Source organism: Oratosquilla oratoria, chromosome 34 (assembly GCF_046742065.1).
Source record: "Oratosquilla oratoria isolate Oo_2021 chromosome 34, ASM4674206v1, whole genome shotgun sequence".
NCBI classification, from domain to species: Eukaryota; Metazoa; Arthropoda; class Malacostraca; order Stomatopoda; family Squillidae; genus Oratosquilla; species Oratosquilla oratoria.
The window spans coordinates 38163150-38190119 of NC_134810.1; the positions used below are offsets into that span (position 1 = coordinate 38163150).

Consider the following 26970-nt stretch of genomic DNA (forward strand, 5'->3'; position numbering starts at 1 on the left):
AACTGTGTTGGTGATGAAAACATTGGTGGTGATGATAGTGGGTTTGGTGTTGTCAGGGTCGAGGTAATAGTGCATGGGTAAGAGTTTCTTGTTCTGATGGTGATTTGTTGGTGATGGTGTTGGTGATGGTGAATGAGGTGGTGGTGTGTTTGTGGGGGGGAGAAGGTAGAGGAAGAAGGTGCAGCAGCGTGGGCGTGGCGGATACGGGCGTTGTCTTCCGGGCGTAGGAAGCGGTTCCTCTTTGTTTCGTGTTTTGTGTCGCCGCCGTGTTGAGAATTAAGGAGGCCGCCCCGCAACCGCCCCGCAACCGCCTCGCGGTACTCCGAGCACCGGATACCGCGGCGGTAGATTTCAATTTTATTTTGATTATTTTTTCCTTCTTCTTGAACGTGTACTCGGAAATGAGGAGATGTATGTACGCGTTCACACACACACACACACACACACACACACACACACACACACACACACACACACACACACACACACACACACATTAACTCTTATCCAGGAGGGTAATAGCTATCGATCACTAGACCAGCACGTGATCCAAGGCTATGGTAAATCTCTCTCTCTCTCTCTCTCTCTCTCTCTCTCTCTCTCACACACACACACACACACACACACACACACACACACACACACACACAGACACACACACACGTATGTATGCACATCCCTCGGCAACCCGGTCAGACAAGTACAAGTGCACGAGCAGGCATGAGTATGATATAAGCCATGTGGTGTCTGCGATGATGTCTGCTTTCTGCTCATTAGTGATGTGCATAAGCAGGTTGCAGCCCACGGGTGTCTGTGTGTGTGTGTGTTACACCATGGTCTTGGATCACGTGCTGGACTCGTGATCGTCAGTTATTCCCCTCCCGGAAGAGAGCTCAGAGTTCATATAATTATGTCAATAGTAATAATGATCGGTTTATAGAGTTGATAATGGTATATTGACAATATGCAATTTGTGCTAAGTTTAAGACTAGACTGATCTGAGTTGATATTGTGCACTTGGCAGAACTGCGCTGTTCTTGTGTGTGTGTGTGTATGTGTGTGTGTGTGTGTTGTGCGCGTGCGCATCCAAATGTGCATTTAGCAGAACCTTATTAGGCTACCCATAAGTGTTAAAGCCTGTTGTAATCCATTGAAGTTGGCTCATTAATTATCATGGTAGATTGGGGGGGGGGGATAACTCAGATTAGTGAATTGGTTGAAATTAGTAACATTCCATGGAACTGTTACCGAAATTGGTGAAGTAAATTTGTGAGACGCCTGAGGGATGTGGTTTAAGCGTGGTCTCACGGTTGCGTTCACATATGATATCGAACACCAAAACCACTATTGGGACACTTACCTTTTTTTTTTTTTTTTTTTTTTTGAGGGGCTCACCCGCTCTGCGACGATGCTAGGCATGCCTTAGATATGTGAATGTTATTATTTCATCTTCAGTTTAGGAAAAAGAGATTAAATGGTCAAGGTAACTAGAGAGAGGGAGAGAGATAGAGAGAGGAAGAGAGAAAGAGAGAGGGGGAGAGAGAGAGAGAATACATTTCGCACGCATGTGTTTGAATAAGAGGGAAATCGTACGAGAGAGGGAGGAAAAGGGGAGTGATGCCTTGGACCACTGAACGGAGAAGAGTCTACCATATGTTCGTGTGTGTGCGCGCATGAGCGAGTAACGAGATGCGAGGCCCCGTTCCGATCACTTAAGCTGAGTTGAGGCTGGGTTGAGGTGTTGGGCGGTTGGGTTGAGGTGTTGGGGGATTGGGTTTAGGTGTTGGGGCCTTAGGTTGAGGTGTTGAGAGATTGGGTTGAGGTGTTGGGGCCTTGGGTTGAGGTGTTGGGGGATTGGGTTTAGGTGTTGGGGCCTTAGGTTGAGGTGTTGAGAGATTGGGTTGAGGTGTTGGGGCCTTGGGTTGAGGTGTTGAGGGATTGGGTTGAGGTGTTGAGGGATTGGGTTGAGGTGTTGAGGGTGTGACTTGAGGTGTTGGAGAACAGGATGAGGGATCATGAAGTGTTGGACAAGGAAAGGGGAGTGAGGGAGAATCTGGACATGCGATTAAAGTTTGTGGACAGAAGTCGGAAGATTAGGTCTGGGATCACATGAAGAATCGTCACCCCGGACTTCGACAGGATGATAATTCTTCATGTGGGATATCCTTGGGTGACAATTCTTCATGCGGGCCATTCTGGATTTACAATTCTTCGGTTGTATAAGTTGATGACAATAAGCATAACCCTCATTCAACCAAACCTAACCTGATCTTTACTCCACTTAATATTCGGGGTGATCATTCTTCAGGTGTGATCTCATGGGGATGACGATTCTTCATGTTGTCGTTAGGTCGGGAATGGTGTCAACACCATCGTGCAAGATTAGGTTCCCGGGTTTGTTTTAACCCATCTATAGACGTTGGGTTCCTTTCAGCAGGACAGAATCGCCTAACGGTAACCAAAACAATGTCTGAAGTCAGAAAAAGAATTAAGAAAGTGCCAACACTTGAGAGAGATAGTTTCAGCTTTTCACAACAACATAACTCAGCATGGCTCAAGTTAGAACGAAGTCTAAAGTGCTCTTAGGCATTGCGTTATTGTAGCCTACATTCCAGTTGGATGTGGGGTGGTTAAAGGCCAGAAGTCTTGTTAACTATCTTGAATTCTTATCTCTGTACATTGAAGATGGCGCCAAGAGGAATTCAGTTTGTCTTTTGTTTATTTGCGTTCGTGCTCGGGTTAATGGCTTTCACAAAGCGGCGCCCCCAAATGCTAAACCTTACCGTAAGTCTCTTGTTTGTTTGTACTCGGGAGTTACCACCGTGGAGGATGCGGTCGAGAAGATGAAGGGAAAGACGAAGAGAGGTCAGGGACATTACTGAAGCGCCTGGTACGGAGGAGGAATGTAGTCCTTGGACGAAGTTTTGAGGAGGTGTTGGAGGAAGATTTAGGGGCGAGTGTGTAGGAAACGAATTCTTGGATAGAAAGAGCCTTACTCGCGTGACGTCATGTCTGGATTTCCAGGGTTGCACCATGCGACATGACGTCACCGTCGTCGTCGTTACAAGACGCCACGCTGCACGCAGTATAAGCAAGATTGACATTAATTATACTGATGCTGGCATGGCATGATCGACATTATCACGTGACCAAACATGAGATAATGGTGGAAGTTGGTGGGGAGGGGGATCTGGCGACATATTTTTGGACCACTTGAGGAGGACAGGATGGCGGACTGTTGGCGAATGGGTAGGGAAGGGAGCGATGGTTGGCGTTCGGCTGGTGTCTTGACAGACCATCTTGAGAGTCTTCTGGTCTTCCTATCACTGGCCACGTGGTCTGCGGAGTCTCGAAGTCAGTGTGGCCTCATCGTAGAACAAAAAGTCGCCATTCCATCGCTCAATTTCATGAGACACAACATTATACGTAGTTGTTATGATGCGCTTTTTTTCTGCAGTGCGTTTGTGTACAAGCAGCATCTGCAAAATGACATCACTGGCTGCAGGTGTTGGATTATTTATTTATGGATCAAATGCAACCCCCTCCCTTTTTTATTTATTTACTTATTTATTTATTTATTTTAATTGAATAAGGCCGCCCCACGAACGAAACAAGTTCTCGTGTGACGAGAGTGATGCGTCACATGTTACACACGTCCGTTGGCGATCCCTCGGACTCAACGGTTCAAGGAAGAACGGAAGTCTTGCTTGAGAGAGCGACGTCGTGCATGCAACCACGAAAACACACACACACACACACACACACACACACACACACACACACACACACACACACAGAGTGGTGGATGTATGGAACAAACTGGGCGAAATTATAGTGTGTGCAAAAAAGCATACACGAATTTAAGAACAAATTAGATACTACGAGACAGAGAGACGGTACACCACGAGCATAGCTCCCCTTCCTGTAAAATACAATTGGGTAAATACACACACACACACACACACACACACACACACACACACACACACACACACACACACACACACATACACATACACACACACGTTGACCATACGAGCTCTGAACTCTCATGTAGGATGATAATACCTTCCCATCATGAGCCCAGCACGTGATCCAAGACCAGGTCGAATCGCACAAATATGCGTTCCTGCTTGCCCACCAGGAATGCATATAATACACGTCCAAACACTTGATGGATTGCTGTTCCCGTGCCCTCGTGAGGATGACCTTGCATGCATTGGTACCCTCCCCCATCTACCCCCCACCCCACCCCCCCACAATTCTCCTCCATTCCCCCCATTCAGCTTTAACTCCCTCTTCGTTCTTGGTTAGCGGTTATACAGGAAGATGTGGGCTGTGTATATAGCGGTGTCCTTTTTTTATAGTGGTTCCCAAAGAATGACAACGATAAGATATGGAGGTTGTATGTAGGCGGGCGCCAGCTTTACATATTCGCTAACAGTGATGATCTTTATGTTCATGCCCTCACCTCTTCTGGACGACCAGTGTGTGCATGTATGCATTTACATAAGTATATATACATTATGTTTGTATGTATATACTAATAGGTGTATGTATAAACGAATATGCATGTATGTGTGTTCAAACAGACCCTACCCCAGGAAAACAAAACTATCTACATTGTGTGTGTGTGTATGTGTTTGTATGGTACATGTATATATTGGGAGTTGATGAGACGTAGTTTGCGAAAAATGGAAGGATTATGTTAAAGTAGATAGCGTGGTTGGGTCGGGGGGAAAGGTTCTGTAAATGTTGGGAGCAGAGCAGAGCATGCATGCCGACAGGAGACCTTTTGGTCCATATCTAGGTCGGATGCCAAAATAAAAAATGATAAATTCATAAAAAACTATGTCAATAACACTGCTTTTTAGTCATTGAGAGCTTTGTAACTCAGCACAGTGTGGAGGACTTTTTAAAGGACGAGCTCGAGTCAGCGAATGGTTTGCGTGGTGAGCGTCGCCGTGATGACAAGTCGTAGTAGATTTTCGCGTTTTTGCCTCTTAATTGATACACACAGATCCGGGTGGGAGGGTCAAGTGCGTGTCTGCCCGTCTCTTGTTTCTTTTGTGTGTCTTTGGCTCTGTGTGACTCACTGTTTATGTATCCGTGTTGGCCTACATATTAGGAGGGTTGATTGGGTTAATCAAGATAAAATGCACAATACTTGTCTGTTATGCATATGTATAAGGCCCGTGAGGTCTTGGTGGCGAACACACACGCCAGAATCCATTAGGTGTCGATGGTTACATTATATAGATAGCATCGTGCTGTAGTCAAACATTTACGGCTACAACATTCCACCGCTGCCACCATACGTTGTAGTAAATCGATCCTCGACACTCAACATTGCATCATCCCTATGCTCAACAAATATTCAGTTTGGAAAGCGTGAGAGGAGAGTCATGTATCCCATGACGTGCTTAAAATGCAAAAGAAGGATACGTCTACGTAATTATGCAGTCCACGAGTGTGTAGTACGCAAAGATGCGAACGCACATGGTGTGTGCGCGCGTATGCGGTTTTTTAATTGCGCATGAATACGCGCGCATCACGCGTGAAACTTTTGGCCTTAAAAATCAAACGCGTCGGGCTAATAGTTCACTCACATTTATATGTGCATTGAGGCGTGTAGACACTTGGGGGGGGGCTTACGTTAACGAGAACATTTTCACTTTCTAGTGAATATATGCTTGTGTGCCAAGGAGCGTCTTTGCGCTTTAGTCGTGAACACTCGCGTGTTCTCGGGAGTTTGTATTTTTTTTATCATGCATTTGTGTAATTTGTATCGGATGTATATTTACAAGAAGTCTATTTTCCTTGTTTACTTGCTTGTGCGCGAACACACACACACACACCACGCCACTCTACCAGGCACAACAACAAATTTGTGGCATCAGAGCGCCGAAAACCGACCGCTATAAGAACGTAATTCAGTCCATATTAATAACTCAATTTAGTCCAGTCCTAAAATTAAGTCAAAATCTACATTGTCATTGTATCACTGTTAATTCAATAAACCAATTATTATTGTTATTACTTGTAGACGCGCGGGTGCACACACACACACACACACACACACACACGTGCAGAGGAAGGAAAATAGTGGACAGGGTGGGGCAGTGGGGCAGGGCGCAGGGCGCGGATATTGTGGTCTAACGGAACGGTGAGAAGTCCTAAGCCCCTGTCCACTTTTACCCGATCTAGTGACCACCAACCTCGTCAATATTAACCAAAGAACACTTGAATGGCTGGTGTAACTACACGTAAAATTGGCCTTATGTATACTCGCTTACCTACTATGAATGTAATTAAACTTTGAACATTTATTAATTAAATTTATGTATAATCGTGTAAATGTGTGGAAACGTCTTGTTATGTCTGTAGGGAACGGAGGCTATTTTTAGATATGCGTTTGTCCGGCGAGCCCGACTAGTGTGCCTATGTCGTATGTATGTATACATGTATGCATGTATATATGTAGGGTTTCATGGTCTAAGGCAGCGTTTCTCAACCAGGGTTCCCCGGAACCCCAAGGTTCCGCAAAAGTTCCCTAAGGATTCCGCGAGAACAAGTGAGATAAGCTAAAAATGCACTTTTGATTTTTTATTTAATTTCACATACGTAATATAATTAAACACGCACGACATATTCTTGGTTATTGTAATAATGTAATATAGACATCATCCCATCTAACATATTACGATGAAAATAAAATGAGAAATATATGGTATACGGTTTTCTGCAGGGGTGTCTTGAGACATGCAATTTATTTTAAAGGTTACGCAAGGGTAAAAGGGTTGAGAAACGCTGGTCTAAGGAGGAACACTGGCCGTCAAGGCATGATAAGCTATTGTGATGACCTGTTGGACACAGTAGTCCAGTCGAAAGAAACTGCACAATTTTCTGAACCGGTTTCATTGCACGATTCTGAGTTTTTATTATTTCTTCGTTTGAGCAACTCCGCAAAGTATTCGTAATAAAGTGATTGATTGTATGAACTGCATAGTGTTCAATCGCACTATAAGTTTTGGCACAAGTCTCAGAATGTTTCATTCGTGTAGTTAATGAAACGTGTCACTTAAACGAATTTATCTGGAATTTATGAAAATGTTGCGGTTGTTCGTATACAACACACGTATCATCCATTTGTACATGTGCGTGCATTTATGCTTGTTCGCGCAAGGCCATATCTATTCAAACAGGATACTGGACCGCTGGGGGGAAATTGTACCAATGTTCATAATGATAACGGCATTAACTCTGCTCATCCTTTAGGTCCGCTGTGAGCTGCAATCTATTCTGAACTGTACGAATTCTATTAAAGGTAATAGATATTTTGTGTTCATATTTGTGGTGCACCGCTCAAGTGAGAGTTGGCGTGGGGTTGCGGGTGGAGGTGGAAGGGGAGTGGGGGAGGATCGTGGGCTCGTGTTTTCTTGCACATCTGGAAGGAAGCACGTGCCGAACGCTTAACACCTGTCTCTCACCGTCCCTCGCCCTCTTCGTTCTCCAAACACCCCCTCCTTCACCCCCATCCCGCCCTTCTGCTAACCGCAGGTGGTCCTCACGCACCCCAAATGTTGCGCTACTCTCTCTCTCTCTCTCTGTATATATAAGAACATAAGAATGAAGGAGATTGCAAGAGACCGTAAGGCCTACACTAGGCAGTTTCATGTCCATACATACATACATACATATATAAATAATGTATATATATATATATATATATATATAAATATATATATATAAATATATATATATATATATATAATATAATTGTGTGTGTGTGTGAGGGATGTAAAATATTGAGGTAGGTTAGATTGTATGGGCGGAACGAGTTTGTGGAACGTTGATTACAGTGTATGAATTTGGCAATTTGGGTGTAATGATTGTGTGTTTATGTTGGGAAGTACTGCACAATTTTAGGGTTAAGAAGGGAAGAGGCTAGAGCTGGTTTACCAATAGAGTGGTTAATGAATGGAATAGACTCGGTAACCAGCAGTGAGCGCTGAAACAATTGATTGTTTTAAGAGAAGGTTAGATAACGTTATGGATAGGGATGAAATGCAGCAAGGGACATGGACCTGCTAGTGTAGGCCTTATGGTCTCTTGCATTCTCCTTAATTCTTATGTTAATTCAAGAGTTGTCTGGTGTTGGCCAGAATAAAATTCTTAAATATTTAGCCAAGATTTTCTTGATTTTATTGTTATTTTTTTTTCTTTTTCTTTTTTGTTCAAAAGGTCCAAAGCTCTTGGAGTGCTGAAGAATTGAGTAGATAGATCTTAGCATAATCAAGAACAGTTTATACAAATTACATCTCCAAGTTCAAAAGTTATTGATAACAAATATAACCTAAATTCTGGAGAAGGTTAGAATAAATGAATGAATTTCTGGGGGCGAGCATAGGCGTGTGCCCGTCTCAATTATTATTATTATTTTTTTTTTCTACTTGGGGTCCCTTCTCTTGCTTGTTTTCGTAACGTCTTCTGCCGGGTCGCGTTGGATTTTGTTTGCCTAACATCTACTGGCGAGTCACGCTCGGTTTTAAGGGGTTATCACACTGGGCCATTTTTCCTCCCACATCCTACCTCCAACCTCTATTTGAATATTTAGAATATGACTTTGCTCACAGAAATCTAGACTTCTTTAAGAACATTTCAACATTGTGTGTTACAATCGTATAGATTTACAATCTCTTGGTGCATCACTCAGCTTTGCTATATAATATATATATATAAATATATATATATATATATATATATATATATATATATATATATATATGTATATATATGTATGACGGAAAGATAATTTGATATTTGGAGATTTGAAAAATAAGATATTGTAACCGAAGTCGTTTTTTACTCGAACGAACTCTTAACGGTCGGCGCTGGTGAAGCCCGTGGAAGCTCCTTGATATGCCTAACGTGGCTCCTGGTGCGTTGCGTGGGATGTATTTGGTAGTGTTTGCTTTGGTTACTGTACGTGTATATACATCGTGTGGGGAGAGTTTGTTTGACCCTCGGCTCTTCGACGGTTCGGTTTACATGTTAACACGCCTTGTGGGTAGGAGACCTCCTTGGGGGTCCTAAGGTTGACCTCGACGTCTGGCCTGGAGTTTTAGCTTGCTCATCCGGATCTTTCTTTGGAACTGTGGGTTCGAATCTTTTTTTCCCCACCCAGAATCCTTACCTGGCGTATATCGACTTGGAGACGAGTTCGCGTCAGGTTGTAGTTTATTGACACGGGTTGGTCACATCCTGATGAAGGAAGTGTGCTCACGTGACGGGTGACAGCAATCACGATAATACCACGTCGCACCAGCGTCACACAAGATAGACAGACTACCTTCTGTCTCGATCTTGGCGGCACATTCGGGGGGGTGAATAACATGCGCCTGACAACTACGAGCATACGCCCCAATTACATATCAAGTGGAATTGGTGTGATGGCGCAGATGATGATGTCTCCTTGGGCCGCAACGAGAGTTGACGACTTCGGATTTTTTTTTTTTTTTTTTTTTTTTTTTATAACTTGGGTGGATTACTCTGGATGGATCAGTCATCACATCAGATTGCCCCAGGATGACACTCTTTTTCTGAAAACCCAACAGTGCTTCTGCTTCTTCGCCACAAGTGTCGAAATGTGCACGCGCTCGTGCATGAGTCCATTTGGTAGGTACATTGTGTTTGCGTGTGTATGTATGTGCGTGCGTTGCGTGTGGATGCTGTATAACATAACCACTATATACATTTTCGCTTGTTTGGGCACACATCTGGGAATGGGAAAGTGACAACAGAAGGCATGGCCTTTCTCTCCTCTTTCTCCTCCTCCTCCTCCTGCGGACGCAGCTGTAAAGTCTGCGAGCTGAACAAGGAAAGTCGAGGATCTAAACAACATCCCACGGAGCGACCACGTTCGCCGTTTTCTCTCGCTGGCTCTGCCACCAGCTGGCACGAGTCTCCTGGCACAGCTGACACTGGACGTGAGATGCAGCTGACTCTAGACTTGACAACACTGCAGTTCAGTTGTTTGTCTGTCTGTCTGACTTTCATTGCCATGCACTCGGTTTTGGTTTGATTGCTAAACCAGTACTCTCTCTCTCTCTCTCTCTCTCTCTCTCTCTCTCTCTCTATATATATATATATATATATATATATATATATATATATATATATATTTACATTTACACTGGATATATATTTTTTCTTTAGTTTTTTCTGTGATGTCATGATGGTGAGCTTGCACATCCGCGTGCATGCCGGGTCAGTCTGGATCAAGTGAAGGGACTATGTAGTCGCTATCTATCCGTCCGTCTATCTGTGTGTGTGTGTTTATGTGTGTCTCCCTGCTCCCCTCGCTATCTATATCTCTCTTCCTCTCCCTCTCGATCTATCTCTCCCTCCCTACCTCCCCCTTCTATGCCACACTAAAACATTGCCACCTAATTGTTCACGAGCGTTCTCGTTGGTTGACCCCCATAAGGCGGGAGGACAAAAAGATGCGACAAGGCCGCAGGTTACGTGTGATACGGGGAACCAGCTGTGTCAATATGACACGGTTATGTCATGGGACGCTTCCAGTTGGCAAATTAAAATAGAAAGTAGGGAGGAGGGAGTTCTAAAGTCCTTAAGAGCCGCGGCGTTTCTTGTTCACTTATCTCTTATCCCCCCCCCCCACTTCGTTAGAGCAAGGGGCGCGGAGAGGAGAAGCGACGTGAAACAAATCTGCTTGGTCGTAGCAACAAATAGAATTGTAATTGGCACCTGGCACGGAGGGGACTTATGTCGTTCTGTTGTGGTCGGGTAATCTCGGCACCCTCACTGAATGGTTCCTTTGATATTGATTAACAAGAAAAGTGTAGGAATTGGGTTCATTATTATTATTGTTATTATTATTATTATTATTATTGTTATTATTATCATTACTATTGTTATTAGTTATCGCTGAAACTGTCAGACAAATGTAATTAACTAACCACCCCACCATTGTTTTTTTAAGCGAACGTGTGTGTGTATAGGAGAGTAGATAATAAATAGGATAATTAGAATTACGAAACTGAAAATATCAAAGCGTGGCACATCCAGTGCCATTGAAAGTTAACTCGAGTGAAACAGAATATCACAGGCATGGACCTAAGTACAAGTATGCAAAGTAAATTTGAATCGTGTGTGTGCGTGCGTGCGTACATCCACCCTCGCACTCGCCTTCATACTTGCCTCGCCCGTGGAATGCGAAGATCGTTGGGTTTGTCACTTGAATCAAGGATGAAATTATTGGTGAGCGGATGTGGGAAACAGCTGTTGCACTGGAAGCCGTGACTTTAGCCTCCAGGTCGCCCTTGGAGCGTTAGGAAGTGAAGGTCCACCTTCGAATTTGCCCCGCGGCGACTCATGAAAGTATGTTTTAGGTCAACTATTGCGTCAGGAGCGTGGCAACGGTTTTCCATGACGAGGTAGATTCCCATACGATTGCTATTTCTGTTATTATTATTATTGTTATTATTATCATCATCATCATCATCATTATTATTATGCATGTATGTATATTTTTGTTTAGACATTGTGTCTTTCTCTTCCACCTTCCTCGTATGTTTTTTATTGCCAAAGAATTGGTTAGTTCATTTGCAGACTGCCACACTGTGTTGTCGAGAGTCCCCACGGTGGGGAGCCTGAAGAAGAACCATACTAGAGCCTTAGTTGTGTTCTTTACCACACTGACATGGATACACGGAGGGCTTTAGCATAAGGTTAGACTGTGCATGTGGTAAGGTGCTGCACAGTGTATGTTGTCCATATAAGGCATCAGACAGACCTGGTAGGGTGCAAACGGACATAGTGGTTACATATGAAGCTTTGCTGCCAGCACTTTTTTCTGTCACCACTCTTAAATGTAGGTTCCCCCCCTTCCCCCGCACCATGCACCCGAGTCGTATCGTGATGGTACACAATGGACGATTTCTTACAGATCGTGCAAGTCGCAGCCTATTGATAAATACTCGAACTGAGACACCCGGTGCTCCATCATGACGTGTCTTGCCATATATGAAATCTTGCTTGAGCAAGAATAAAGCTCGTTAAAACTACAGATGACTTTAACTACTGAAAGGGACCTCGAGTTAAATTAGATAACCTGTCGGCATTTGCAAAGATAAATTAAACAGTGGTGAATAGGTCAATCCACTTCTTCCTACTCCAGCCTCTCCTCCTCCTCTTCTCAGCCCAAGGCCAGCCAAATCTGGAAAAGAGTGAAGATGATACATCATTTGAAAAATACATTTGCATATACGAGATTTAAAAAAACGTGCATGATTAATGCAACGTACAATCCAGGAATTCATTACACCACTTCACGTGAATAGTTTGCATAACTACTTTGAAGAAGTTCTCCATGGGATCCAATACCTTTCGAGAGGCTCACGTCATCAATGGGATAAATTCTAATCTCATGAATGGCCAGAGCCGAAAAAGAAAAAGTGTGGACAGACCAGCGACGTATCACAGACCTGCAGACGGCGGCGCTGAAGGCTCGCTAGCGTATTGGGCGTCCCGAGAAAGGGCCTGAAAAGAAGCTTCGGTCATCTAAAGGCGCGCGTGAGTTCGTGAAAAGCCGCTGCAGATGACGAAGTTTTTTTTTTCGAAGTAGGATGACCCCGTGTGTGTGTGTGTGTGTGTGTGTGTAAAGAAGGGGATAGGAAGTAATATGATACGGCTCGAAAGGAGGAAAGAGTAGGGAAGGAGTGAGAGGCTAGGCAGAGTCTGTCAGAATGAATGGCAGAGAAAGACAGGAGGAAGATGTTATAGGAAGAAGGAGACAAGGAAGAGGGGTAGGTTATGCACACTAGGTGGCGAAGAGGCATAGCAGGGTGGCGTACACAGGTAGGACGCCGATAAGGAAGGAGGGAACGTGGTGGAGGAGGAGGTGGTGGGAGGGGGAGGGAGGGAGGGCGTGTCGGCGTGAGTCACAGCATAACCGTTGGCCGGAGCGATGTCGGTAAAGGCGGACGATAATTGCTGGACTTGGGGATTTTGATCCTTACGCAGGTCCTCCACACCGCCCGGAGGGCACAAGCAGTTCCGTGGACTATTCTACCCCCCCTTCCCACTCCCCCTCTACTCTCCAGCGTCTGGAGCCTGTTCGTTTGCCCCCAACACACACACACATATCGGTTACCTACATATTGCCCATTGCTCACTTTGTGTCCGAGGCAAAGAACCCGAGTCTCTAGATGGCTTTAAAGACACCACCTTGCCCCTTGCCCCCACAGTCTTGCCCCATATGTGTGCCCCTCGCCTTGGCCCACGCCTACCTTTGTGTGTCCTGCCCACGGGAGGAGACCCAGCGCGGTCTCTCTAAACTTGGCAGTCTTACGTAAACCTCTGCGGACAGAAGTCCTGTTGCTGGAGTCTCCATAGTGGATTGTTTACTTGCTCGTGAATACCCCCCATACCGCGCATTTACACGCAGATGTTCGTGTACGCGCTGTGCGTTCTTCGTGTGTTTGTGTATAGGCCAGTTCAGGCCGCCCAGTCGTTGGTGCGTAAACGCGTATGAAAAGCGTGGGGGGAGAATAGAAAACGATGACTGCATCAGTGTCTTCACAGCGGTAGCTGCTCTTGTGATCAATTCGTTGTTCTTGTGACCCATGAGTAAGGATTCTGCTCGCCATGGCGTCGATCAGGAAGGCAAGGTTCGTCCTTCTCAAGTTAAATCTTCCATGTGTGCACTTTAGGTAGTTCTAGTGCCTTTATGAAACAAGTGCATGTGTGTGTGTACTTGAGCTTCCCCAGTGGGTAGAATTAACCCCTCCTTCAGGGTCCAAGGTCTCTAAGATTTACTAGCTTCCTTGGGGTTTGAAACCCCCATGGGACGTCTTGATGCACGACTGTTTATCGTCGGTTGCCAGTGGTTGTGGTGGGCAACTGGCTACAAAGTACCAAGCTCAGGACAGGCAAACCGTACATTTTGAATCCTATTTCATAAATTTATTTTTTGTGAAATTAATTGGTATTTACATCTAAGGAATAACTACTGGTGATTGATATGAAATCCACTTGGAGCCAGATGATAACTGTTCTACAGTAAACAGTACTTTACAAGAAAGGTTTCCATGCTAATGCAGTGTGTGTGTGTGAGAGAGAGAGAGAATGAATCACCACCATGGTCTTGGATCACGTGTTGGATTCGTGATCGACAGCCGGCCGATTTGTTTTAATGTTGTATTATATATTTTACCAATAGAGGTATTCATTATGATTTACGAGTCAGTCCTCCATAAAACCTTAACGTATACCCAGTTATAAAAATCTTTGGGAAACCATTGTATACTGATGAGAAGAAATATCGCCTCAAGCCGCATTGTATTATTTTTCTTTTTTTATCTTGAGGGCTGCGGTGTTTCCAAAGATGATGTAATCCAGAGGCTTAAACAAAAGAGTTGCAAGTGTTGTCTGATATGTCTGCGGATCACAGTACCAGGCTCAGTCGAACAAGTTTCCCGCAGCGTGGGCGAGTGTTTGGGTGCATGTACGTGCCTTGTATTGTCTGTCGGTTGACTGGTCGGTGTGCACCTTAACACAACAGCTTAAGGAATGCCACAGGGGTGAATAGAACTATAGAAGAGTCGGGTGGTGGCCAGAACAAGAGGTGAAGTACCAACCGGTTTGGAATGGTTGTGTGCATGGTCAGAACACCTCTCACTTCTGAGAGGGTAAATGCAACAGGAAGAGCCACCCGCTAAGGAAAGGGACCCACTGCTATACCCAATGCCCGTTAATTACTATCATCTTTGTTGTATGTACCGGTCGAACCTTGGCTCAGATGTTTCGTGAACCGTATCCAGCGCCTTTGAAACCTCCGACTGTACGTGATTGGCAACTTCCTCACCAATCCTTCTGTGGGATGAAAGTCGACTGGGTGGGAGGGAGGTGGTGGAGGGCGGGAAAGAAGTTTCCGAACGGGATTGCAAAACGGTTTCCGAGTGTTGACATTTCTGGATTTGGAGTCTTGTTATAGTTATTTTGACATCTTGGTTGTGAAACTAATATACCACCATTGTTATTGTTCGTATTACTACAGCTTGTTATTTGTTTACAAGGACAGAATAATTGTTTGTGAATAAATTGTTCCACTTCAAAGTATCCTTCGCGTTTGCCCCTTATTTCATTCCTAGTGGGCCTTTTCACCAATCAGTCAGTTTTATCACTCGCAACCTGAAAATAAACTTAAGGGCTGTGATCACCAGCATCATGAGAAGTGTGTGTGTGTACTTATCTAATTACATTTCCCTGATTACATACAGGAAAGGAGGAACGCTCGTGAGAACCTGTCCCTTACTTTTCATTTATCATGTGCATATACATGCATGCATGTTCTCCGGCATATAAGTACATGGTTTTTATCGAACACGTGTGATCGTGCATTTTTTTTCCCTTTGTGAACGTGAACATGTGAGATGTGACAGGTGTGTAGGAGTCGGCAGGTGTTGGACAGCGTCTCTGCCGAGATGCTACGTGTATTTATGATAGTAATATAACAATCATAATACCAATAAATTGAAAAAATATATAATTACTTATCGCATATCATATATATATATATATATATATATATATATATATATATATATATATATATATATGTATATATATATGTGTATATATATATGTGTATATATATATATATGTATATATATATGTGTATATATATATATGTATATATAGATGTGTATATATATGTGTGTATATATATATGTATATATATATGTATATATATATGTATATATATATATATATATATATATATATATATATATATATATATATTGAGAGAGAGAGGTGGGGAGAGGGAGGCAGGAAGATTATTGGAGTGCGCGGGAAAAGGAAAGGAGACCATGGGATAATCCTCTTCAGCTCCACATCTACGCAATAGTTCCGCTTTCCTCGAGAACCATTAGATCCACACAACACTGAGAAGGGAGGGGGGGAGTTGTCTGTAACCCGAGTACCATCCTGGTGGGGAAGGAGGATGGGTGTGAGTACCTTCTTTGTAGAATCGTGAGACACCGTCTGTTGGTGACCATAACGCTCCCCTTGGTGATATTGGCTAGTTCAAGAGTTTAGTAGGAGACTGTACCTCCTAATGCAGAAAATAGTGGTCAAGGAGACATAAAGGTCAAAATAAACACCATGTGTGGACGGAGCCTTTATTAATTCGACTTTTCAAGCTTTATCAAGCACTTGACTTGTCGGCAAGTATCAGTTTCATACAAATACAAATAGTTTCATACAAATACATGGCAACGTAATCCAGCAGTAGCCACTAGTTGCAGCTGGACTGTTAAAAATAGCTGTCCTATGTTAAATACTGACTCTCAAAGCAGCTGACACTATAAGTGTCTTGAATGCAGACGATCCAGGAGGAATCTGTGATAGGTCCTGCCTCATCTGTCGACTGTTTTCAAATTCTCTTCGTCCCCCCCAACGGTCTTTCTCCAGTGTCTCCACCTGCTGCGGTCCGCGTCTGTCTTGTCAGCTGGCATGTGACAGCGTGAAGAGCTCAACCGTATGGGAGTACTGCACAATCACATGAGTGTCCCCTTGCCCCGCGGTTAGGTACTCACCTGCTTGGGGGGGGGAGGTAGGCCGGGAAAGGTGAAAAGGCTTACTAGAGGATGAAGGGTGGGAGAAGTAAAGGGTTTTAGGGTTGGGCCTTAAGGGAGAGTTCCGGGATTGGGTCTGGCTGGACAAGGATGGGTTGGGGGAAGAGTTAGAAGATTTAACAGGTAGAATGAAAGGGAGGGAAGAAATGTGAAGGTGAAAGAAGGATGGTGTGAAGAAGAAAGGGGTTAAGAGGAAGAGAGACCGTGAAGGAAGGGCTAAAAAGGAGGAGGAAGATATTTCGTGGTGATGGTAATTAATTTAATTTTGTTCCGTCATTCATTCTCATCTAACGAGGACCATCCTGAACACAGGGACAGATTCGTCGACTGTCCTTGGGCAGAATTTCTCAACAGTCTTCGGCTGGCAGGTTGTCCTGGGTGTTGTCAGAAGAGTCTCGGTATCCTACGACCAGGTGAGGGGCGGGGCGAAGGTAGAGCTGGGAGACGACGGCGGGGGTGCTGGAGAGGGGAGGGGGAGGGGGTGCAGGGCAGAGGGGCGCACGACGGGGAGCGGCGCAGCACCAGTCGTCGTCGCCTTGAAGGACAGTTAGCCGAGCCTGCAGGCCGTGACGTCACGCCGCCTTGCCCGTCTGCTGGCCTATCCTTCTCCATCTCCCTAACCTTATTGCAACTATCAGCCTGCTGAACAGCATGTAGACCAGCTTGCCAGTCCGATATATATATGTATATATATATATATGTATATATATATATATATATATATATATATATATATATATATATATATATATATATATATATATATATCACGCATAGGCTTCTTTAAATTGTTGCAGTACTGAGTAAGAGGTTCTGGAATGTGAACAACATGTGGGCAGTCCGGAATGGTGCAATATGAGGATGGTTGGGAGGTGGAAGAGTGAGGACTGGTACTGGAGTCACCGGTGGAAAAGTGGACCATTCCATTGGTGGAGAAACAGACCATATACACTTATGGAGAATCAAAATAGACTCGTTAGTGGAAAGATACCTGCTGGCTGGTAGATTGGACCAGATCAGTTGATGGTGAGATGATCCATGAATTGCCCGTGGGGAGATAGCGAGGGAAGGGGTTGATGTGGAGGGGAACATTAAAGAAGATGGCGCTACATTGATGCATTGGAGAAAGAAAGACTTTGTTGGAGCTGTTGAGAACTCGTCAGTGAAAAGGAAAATCAAGGTTTCCTGTGTTGATCTGGTGATACTGTGTATTGGTCAACTCTTGTTGTAGGTGTCCTCTTGCTTGCTTGCTTGCTTGCTTGCTTGCCTGGTGTGTCCTTGTAGGGCGTGGAGGGAGGGGAGGGGTCTCGACAAGCGTGCATGAGTGTTCTGAGTTTGTGTGCCGGTGTACGTTTTGCAATATGTGTACATGTGTAGGTTTGTGTGCGTTGCGTGCGGTGCACGGGCTCGCAAATGCACATGTCCGCTTTGATACTTGTGCTTGCACGCGCGAGTACACTTACGTACAAGCATTAGCTGACGTGTATGTATATACATAATCATGCTAGTGTAGATGTATATTTGTATCTTGAAGTCTGTAGGCATTATTCGTATGTATAGGAACATGTTCTCTCTAGTGCAGGTATGTGAGGAAACGTATCTTTCCATTCGCGAGCTTGTGTAGTACGTGCTGCCCTTTGAGATAGGTTCCTCCTTCAGTAGCGCCGTGCCCGTGGCAAAAAGGGGTTGTGGGTATGCTCCCCTCGCAACGGAATTTCACCCCCCCAGGGGATCTGGGCACCGTGAAACGGCTACGTGTGCGTACATACAGAATACATAATTACATGAATACGTGTACATGTACAAAGACACGTGTCGTGATTATGAATTTTGATTGTCGTGCACATTCACATCAGTATTCATGAACGTGTGTGTGCGCGTATGTATGCCCACCATATGTTAAGTTTGGTGTCTCGCCCCACAAGGTGGAGGTCGCCAACATGGTCTTGAACGAAAACAAGTGTCAGGTTTTTTATTCTTTGTTCATTACACACACACACACACACACACACACGCACACACACACACGAGAGGAATCCTAAAATAGGAAATGCGTTTTATGTTGGATGACGGGGAATTACCCCTTCCAGTGATGTTATGAAACAGGTATGAAGAATTACTCCTCCCAGTAGATGTTATGAAACAGGTATGAAGAATTACCCCTTCCAGTAGATGTTGTGAAACAGGCATGAAGAAGATTGACAACCGCTGATGGGGGAAAATACACCGATATTAAAAGCGCGCGCGTTAATTCTCTCTCTCTCTCTCTCTCTCTCTCTCTCTCTCTCTCTCTCTCTCTCTCTCTCTCTCTCTCTCTCTCTCTCTCCTTTATCTACCTTCGAACCTACCTCTACCTCCCAACGCACCATCCCACCTATCATCCTTAATACTAACCTGCCCTCCAACCTCCCGGCCGTACCTCTCATGTTGACGTGACTGAATCCACTTGAAACACATCAGCTTATTTTAGTTATGCAGTTCGGGTTCTCGGGAGCACGTGGTTGTGGCGAAGGAAAACCGGAGGAAATGTTCGTGGAAGGTGAGGAGGGGGTGAAGGAGTGTCCCCTTGGCATGTGGACAATCTCTGCGGTCTTCTTGAAGGCCAAGGACGTCGCCTTGGGCGCCTGCCCTGCCGCGGGCAACCTGGCCGGGCGGCAAGGAAGGGCAACCTGCTTGATGACGACTGCCTAGCCACATGCGCGGTGCTTGAGTGACCAACGTAGTGTGTATGATTTTAGTGTCACGGTTTGCTTTGTTAACAGAATTGTTACTACTATATTCCTATCCGATTAGAGGACGCCTTGCATGGTCCCTCGGACTTGTTTCAGGCAATGTGAGTTATCCAAAAAAAAAAAAAAAAAAAATATATATATATATATATATATATATATATATATATAATATATATATATATATATATAATGTATGTGTGTGAAATAATCAAGAAACTAGACAGGTAACATCTAATCGTTGATAGGACTCAAAACTTGCTGGGGTTTTTTCTCAATAACATAGGAATGAGGAATACGTTAACATTTAAAAGTGGTCCACCCACACTGAACGTGATGCGCATGACGTCAGCATGACGACGTAACATGACGCTGAAGAAATCTTTCCACAGCAGAGTATCCACTCTGCATTGTCACGGAGACCCGACGGGGCACATCTTATGACGTCATCAATATACCCTTAGAGCTGTCACGGTATACTGTACAATGTACTTTTTTTTTTTTTTTTTTTTTTGCGTATCGCATTTGTAGACCAAAAAAGGTTTTGTCACTAGAGGCTAGTGATGTATAGGAATTCTCACGGCGCCAAAACGTAATAATGTAGCTACATTTTTTGTAGCTACATGTATTTGTTTAACATTATACCCGCAACATTTTGCTGTTTCATATCATCATGTTACGCACGTCCTACCGTACTCTCATTTGACCTCCATGACCAATATCCATAAGGATCTTGAATCGTACTCGAAACGTTGCAGTGTCTCGCGTTACAGGATCAAAGATCCTTTAGCACTTGAAGAGCCAAGTTTGCCAAGTTCATGAAATCAGCTATTCCAATCTTTACTCGTACTATTTGGACTCGTTTGGTAATTAAAAGAAATCAGCGTTTGGGTTCAATCTATTCAGTGCGGAAGGTATGAATCAAGTTGGTTCAGCAGCTTTAGCCTCGTAGACTCGGGGCTAGTTTGCCTAAGTGCTAGTTGCAAGTTAACTTGCACGGCAAGTGAGTGTTGACACTAGGATAGTTTGGAGGCAAGTTTACTAACTTTCCGTTAAGATGTAGTTTACAAGTCGCTAGCTCTGGCGTCTAGTAAATTAGTCCTGTGTCAACAAGGCTTATGGTACCAAAGGTGTCATAATGCAGCCAAAGACGTTTGGCGTTAGCCAGAATAAATAATTCACTCTCACTGTCACTGTACGATTTTATTTTGAGGGGAATCTCTGCAATCGCAGGATTTATTTATTATTAATTTATTATTATTTTATGTATGTATTTGTTTATTGTGGTGGTGGTTGTGTGTTGGGGGTGGGTTGACGATTGTATGAAATCGCCTATACTGTACTTCGATATAGCTCTTTAAGTTGAACGGGAGAAATCCTATGCCGCAGCCCAAGGGGATGGGGGTAGGGGGTGTCTGTTGATCGAGATATCTGTCACGCCGTCAGTGACCGATGCCAAGGCTCCTCTATCACGTTGGTGATATTCACCTGGCAGGCTGGCAGGCAGACACCTCTTACCATCAATAACAGAAAACGGGACAATCTGTCTTTTGCCAAGTGCATCAGGAGCTGTTGACAACTCCTGCTTTCGTGAGCAGCTGGTGGGAGCAGTTTCGTGAGCAGTTTGGAGCAGGTTTTGTGAGCAGCTTGGAGAAGCACGATCTGCTCGTCAAGGGCGCATCGCTCACGCGTACACAGGATTTCGCGCGCACGGACTTCGAGTTTAGATCCACCCCAGTTATTAAGCAACGAGTTTCACCTCGATCTGGGGAAAGAAAAAAAAAATCGCCTTCTGACGATCGCTTGCCCCCTGCTTCAGGGCCGTCAGCCCAACCCCTGATCATGGGCGTCTCTCACGTGTGGGACAAATCACTACAAGGAAGTGATACGTCTCCTGTGCCATCCAGGGAACCCCCATGTCCGTGTATGGCTTCACGCTGTGAGGAACCATACGGTGAAGCTATAACAAGTGAAGAGACAAGAATAAACTGGATATCGGAAAGCAATTCGTTCACTTATTTGTATGTATGTATGTGTGTATATGTATGCGTTTGTGTGTGTGTATTCTGTCATGTATTACAAGACGACGCTGGTCGACCCTTCGCCATGCTGATATCCAACTTAGCCAGCCTTCGCTTAATGATGCGGATATTCCGCAACAAGAAGTTCATCCATAATTATATATTATTGACATTCAGTGGGGACGGTAATTTTGCAAAAGTGAAGTGTTTTGTGTTTTGGATGTGAATAGTTAATAGGATCGGGTGCTGTTGACGTAATCATTCATGGAGTGTTTGGTAGGCTTTGTTATGCGCCTCGGTGGGGAAGAAAAGGGAATTACCCGGGAAGTTTGTGTTTGGTCACCGATTGGATGTCTTGTGATTAGTTTTTGAACGAGTACCAGTGGTCGTGAGTTTTGTAAATAGGCTAATATAAATATAATTGATGCCTGCTTATTGAGTGTATTGTTGAGGCAGTTCTGTGTTTAACTGATTAGGTACTTTGTAGGTGGTGTGGGCAAAGAAGATGTATCGATTGGAGATTGACTAGTATTAGATTTTTCTTTGTTCATTGTCAATTTTGTATCATTGGCTTTTTTGTTTGCAGGGTTGAAGATGAATTGATTATAGGCAAATTTTTGTTAATGTATGTCTGTTGGCGAAGTCGATTTCTATGTCGATGACTAATTGGTTTCTTTGTTCACAGGACGTACCACAAGGACTCGTATATGGCCCACAGGCGGGACTGGAAGACTGGCTTCGAGGGACGCTACAGAAGAACCATTTCGCCATCGGCGCCCCTCAACCGCAATGCCCTCTACAACGATGCGCCCAACAATAACATCAACAACAACAATAGCGGCAATAATAACCTGACAGGCACTATGCCCACGTCTTCGGTTCCTGACCTCACGGCGTCTCCGCCGACGCCGCCGGCGGCCACGATGCTCGGAGGGCCCCTTCGTCCCGTGTCGACGAGTTCGAGTCTCATGAAGAACAACAATAACAATAACATAACCAATGACAACGACAATCACCTAAACAACAACGGTAAGTCTGGCGCTGCCCAGGATCTACTCAGCTTTTGTAGGTCAAGCTTCCTTGAATGTTATCACGTCTAATAATAATTTAGCAGTCGTCGGCTGTTCCTTGATATTATTTAGCAAACGCTAGGCTATTCTCTTTAACAGAGGGCCAAGCTCGTGTCTTGACAGGATATTAATTGATCAAAAAGCTTTTCAGATGGGTCCAACAGCTAGCACAACAAAACAGTCAGTCAATCTGTTGCCCCTGGTCTCTCTTGCAAGAGACCCACGACTCCAATGTAACAGGCAATGGCCACCAGATTATCAAATTATACCTTCTGACAGCTGTTAATGATATCACATATTGGTACAGCTTTATAACCTTAATTAATTGGTCTCAGCAAATGAACTGCATTGTAACACGTTAACCAGAACACAAAATGTATATTGCCATGATGAAAAGATCAAGGAAGAGTCAGGGAGGTTGTGGATTGAGCTTCAGGAATGTGAGAAGAGGGTTATCTGCCAACAGTATGTGAGAAGAGGGTCTTCTGCCAACAGCATGACATAAAGTAGGCATATAGTTTTTGACAAATAATGAATTTTACCTTGGGAATGTTTTGCACTTCAATGTGATGGTAGTGCATTATTATTGGGGACTTCAAATCATCAGTTATTTGGTCTGTCAAGCATCATTTAGTGTCATTGTTGTCAGTTACAGGCCATCTGACAGTTTCTTCTTGAACTAGATGAAGAGCAAGAAATCAAGATCTTGGTTTTTCAAGATTGGAACTGGTTTACAGAAAAGCATCTTCCATATATCTATTTAGCAGCTGCAATTTTTAACATTAGGATTTCCAGATCATGTTGTATAATTATTATTAAGATGTCAGGGGGTTTCAAGTCAGTATATAAAACAATGATATTTTTCACAGGACCAGAATACAATTTTAATGTTGGGGTAGGTTAGCCAACTTACTTTAGAACTATTGCCAAGCCTCCATCCCTCCCTTCTCCCTTCCATCTTTGCCTCCTTTACCCCTCCCCTTCCCTTCCCCATCCACTTCCTGAAACTTACATTCAAAGAAGAATAGTGATAATTTATAACTTTTACTCTCTCTCGTCTCTGCTTCCCTCCATAAGTCGCTCTTTTACCACCTCTAGGACTCAACTTGTTTGGTGAGATATTGTCTTCATTGATAGAAGTACTGGTTATAGACAAAATGAAGAAGATGAAAAATTACTTCTCCTCTCTTTTCCCCTCTCTCTTACTTTCACACCCACACACACATTCCCGCATTCCCTTCCCCATGTGCACTAGTGTAAACATAACAAAGTAATTATGGCAAGATTCCAAGTACATAATCTTTATGTCTGCTTTTAACTTGACAGACACAACATTGCTTTCACTGCAGTGTGCCAGCTCTTGTGTCTCAGGATAGTTTATGAGAAAAAAAAAAAGAAATAGAAAATTACTAGTAGAAACAAGCAAATAGTAATAGTCACACGAATCTGATAAGACTAAATAATAAAGAAATTAGATATCAGGCAGTAAGCATTCATAGTGAAGTTTGCATTGATATAAATCATTGTAGATATAAATAGATATGAGTATTAATCACTAATTGATTATCATGCATCATAAGAGGAGTCCATGCAAAAAAGCAATCAATCAGTTGGATTTCTTTTGCAGGAGATTTGCACCTCCTATTAATCCAGCCACTTGCCAGGTGGCCCATAGTTCAATTAGAGATTGTAGTTACAATAACAACAACTGTTGTCCAGTTTCACAAACTGGAAACTGACAGCATCATAGTGGTTACCAAGAGTCCTTGGGTCTTTCCATAGATCTCTTGTAGTAAAATTTTTGGATTGTTGTATGTGCTGTATTAGTATGGGACAGTTTATATCACGAGTGTGTTTCTTCGATGCAAATATGTAAAAGTTAAAGGGTAAAATGGATACTTTGTTTAGCTACTAAACATATATTCAAATCATCAAAACACATCAAATCTTCACAGTAATCATCAGTGAACAGTATGAGTGTATGGGTACACGTGATGCAAGTAGAATTGTTTAGTATCAGTTGTAGCAAAAACTTATGCTTGCTATAGTTCTGAGCACATTAAATTTCTTCATTTGTATAAGGTGTCTTTTGTGGGGAATGAAAGTCTTATATGAGACAGTATTTTTGAGTTTATGTTTAGTTGAAAGGTCTGACCATTCAGTGGGACATCTGTGTGTGTTTTGTATTCATGGTTGTAATGCAGGCAATATTACTATGGACTTTAGAGTATTTTGTTTGACTTGTTGATATGGTTTTTCATGTAAATAGTGATTTTTATGTTTTATCAAAAGTTAATTTCATCCATGAGGAGCAGGGTAAGGGGGAAGAAGCCATTAGTATATAGATAGAAAAAACAAATTTGATTGGATAATCTGATGTGTTCACAAGACTTCAGTTTCTTTTCATCACAGTTATTTTCTTTTGTGTTTGAATCTTTACTGTGTCTGTTCATTCCATAGCCTCAATATAAGTGATCATTCTGCTTTCTGTGCCCTTGAATATAGCTGATATTATTATGAGTTGCAGGTCATTACAGCAAATGTTTTGATGGTGCTGGTTTGGCATTGGCTTAAACTGTTATCCTTTTACCATAAGTTAATTCTTTGTGTATATGAAGTGCCATGAGTATCTGTAAAACATTCAGGAAAATCTTGGGTATACTTGTTTACAGTTTACCAGTACTTGCATTTTAGAATTTTTTCTTAGTGAAATATTCTTTGGGGCTCTGGAATTATTTGTAGTCATAGTTTACAGAAAGAATATTTCATCTCAAATTCATGGTGACACCTAAGAATTTCTTGTTATGAATACATTTGTATAAGATATTAAATTTTCCCTATTACTTCTTTCCTGTAGTGATGGCAATCCTAGATACACTATTTTCAATAATTATTGCAATCCATGTAAACTCTGAATTCATATTTTACCCGCTTATTTTCTGTTTAACATTTTTGCCATTAAAAGTGTGTGCATATGTAAGCATACATGTTCCAGACTATAACAGTTTACTCTGAGCTAGGTTAGCAGTATTTGGTCAGTAGTATTCTTGTATGCAGTCTCATTTCAGACAGTTTTTCCTTGGGTGATCTATCCCCCTACCCTTTGTTCTCATAGTGAAAAGCCACAGGACTAGAGATAAGATTTCTTTCATATATAATGTAGAAAATGGTATTGCAAGTACAGTCATTGCACAATGACAGGGATCATTTCAATTGGAATGTTTTTACTTGATTCCTCTTGTTTGGAGAAAAGCTTTATTTGGATAGTAAACTTTGGCACAGAATAACTTATTTATATATATATATATATATATATATATATATATATATATATATATATATATATATATATATATAATCTTTATACCATTTTTTTTTTTTTTTTTTTTTTTCTTTCTTCTTTCTTTCTTTCTTTCTTATAAGGGAGGTAGCCATTCAAGGCACCCACTGCCACCTATTCCACTCCTGTCCACCACCCTTGTTTCCTTCTCATCTTGTCTCCTCGTGGATGAAGGATCATACCTGCCCACTGACCAGGCCAGAACCAATGGAGGAAGACATCTTCCACTACATTATAATTATTATATATTTGGGTCATATATAGTATGATATGATATATAACATATTACATATACCAATGGCTTTTTCCCCCCTTACAAGAGAGGCAGCCAAAGTCAAAGACATAAATCCACTCCCACTCATTTCATCCTCGCATACTCCACTTCATTCACCACCCTTCCCTCCCTCTTTTCTTGGTTCCTCCTGGATGATGGGTCATAATTAATAATTATATTTCCATTGATTACTCTGTTATATCTAAGATATAACATAGTAATTAATGGAAATATAATTGTTAATACCCAAATCCAAGCCTAATTCGCTGTTGGAACATGGAACTAGATGAGAAACTTGTTTATTTCAGTGCTATTTCCATTAAGTCACTTGTTTCTGCGATATTTTGCCTATAATTTGTCTTGTGGTCCTCTCTTGACAACATTCAGTATTAAAATACATTAGAACTAGGGTTTCTTTTACCTTTGGAATGTTTGTGTAGAAAACCCCTCTTTTTATTTTTTTGTTTACTGTTTAAGTGCGGTTTCTTTCACGTATGGATAGTCTACTCTTGTGACTTTGCTCTTTTTAGAAAAGTCTTTTACAACTGGAGTGGGAACACTCGGTGGCAGTATTCTTTCTCCCCTACCACAGGGTTTGACCCATCATCCAGGAGGAGCCAAGAAAAGCGGGAGGGAGGGGTGGTTAATGGGAGGTGTGTGGGGATGAAATGGGACGGAGTGGATTTATGCCTTTTGATTTTGGCTTCCCTTGTAAGGGGGGAAAGTGTACTTGTTTAGTTCCATTTTCTTAATTCAAAGAACTTTTCATATTGTCCTTCTATATATCTGACCTTTTTAAAGCAATCTCGTCAGCAATTGGAAATACCTCCTCAGTTTTTTGTGCATACTCTACAGTCAGCCCCTTGTCTCTG

At 42.9% G+C, this 26970-nt stretch overlaps 1 protein-coding gene across 3 annotated transcripts in view; it reads left to right on the forward strand.

Annotated features, from left to right (window-relative positions):
- The window catches only part of Shrm (shroom), a 1346254-nt gene that overhangs the window by 1289926 nt on the left and 29358 nt on the right, over positions 1-26970 (forward strand). For all 3 annotated transcript variants that reach the window (XM_076173405.1, XM_076173404.1, XM_076173406.1), the window contains one exon: positions 22100-22443. In XM_076173405.1, the coding sequence (XP_076029520.1) occupies positions 22100-22443 (344 nt within the window). The remainder of the gene's footprint in view (positions 1-22099; positions 22444-26970) is intronic.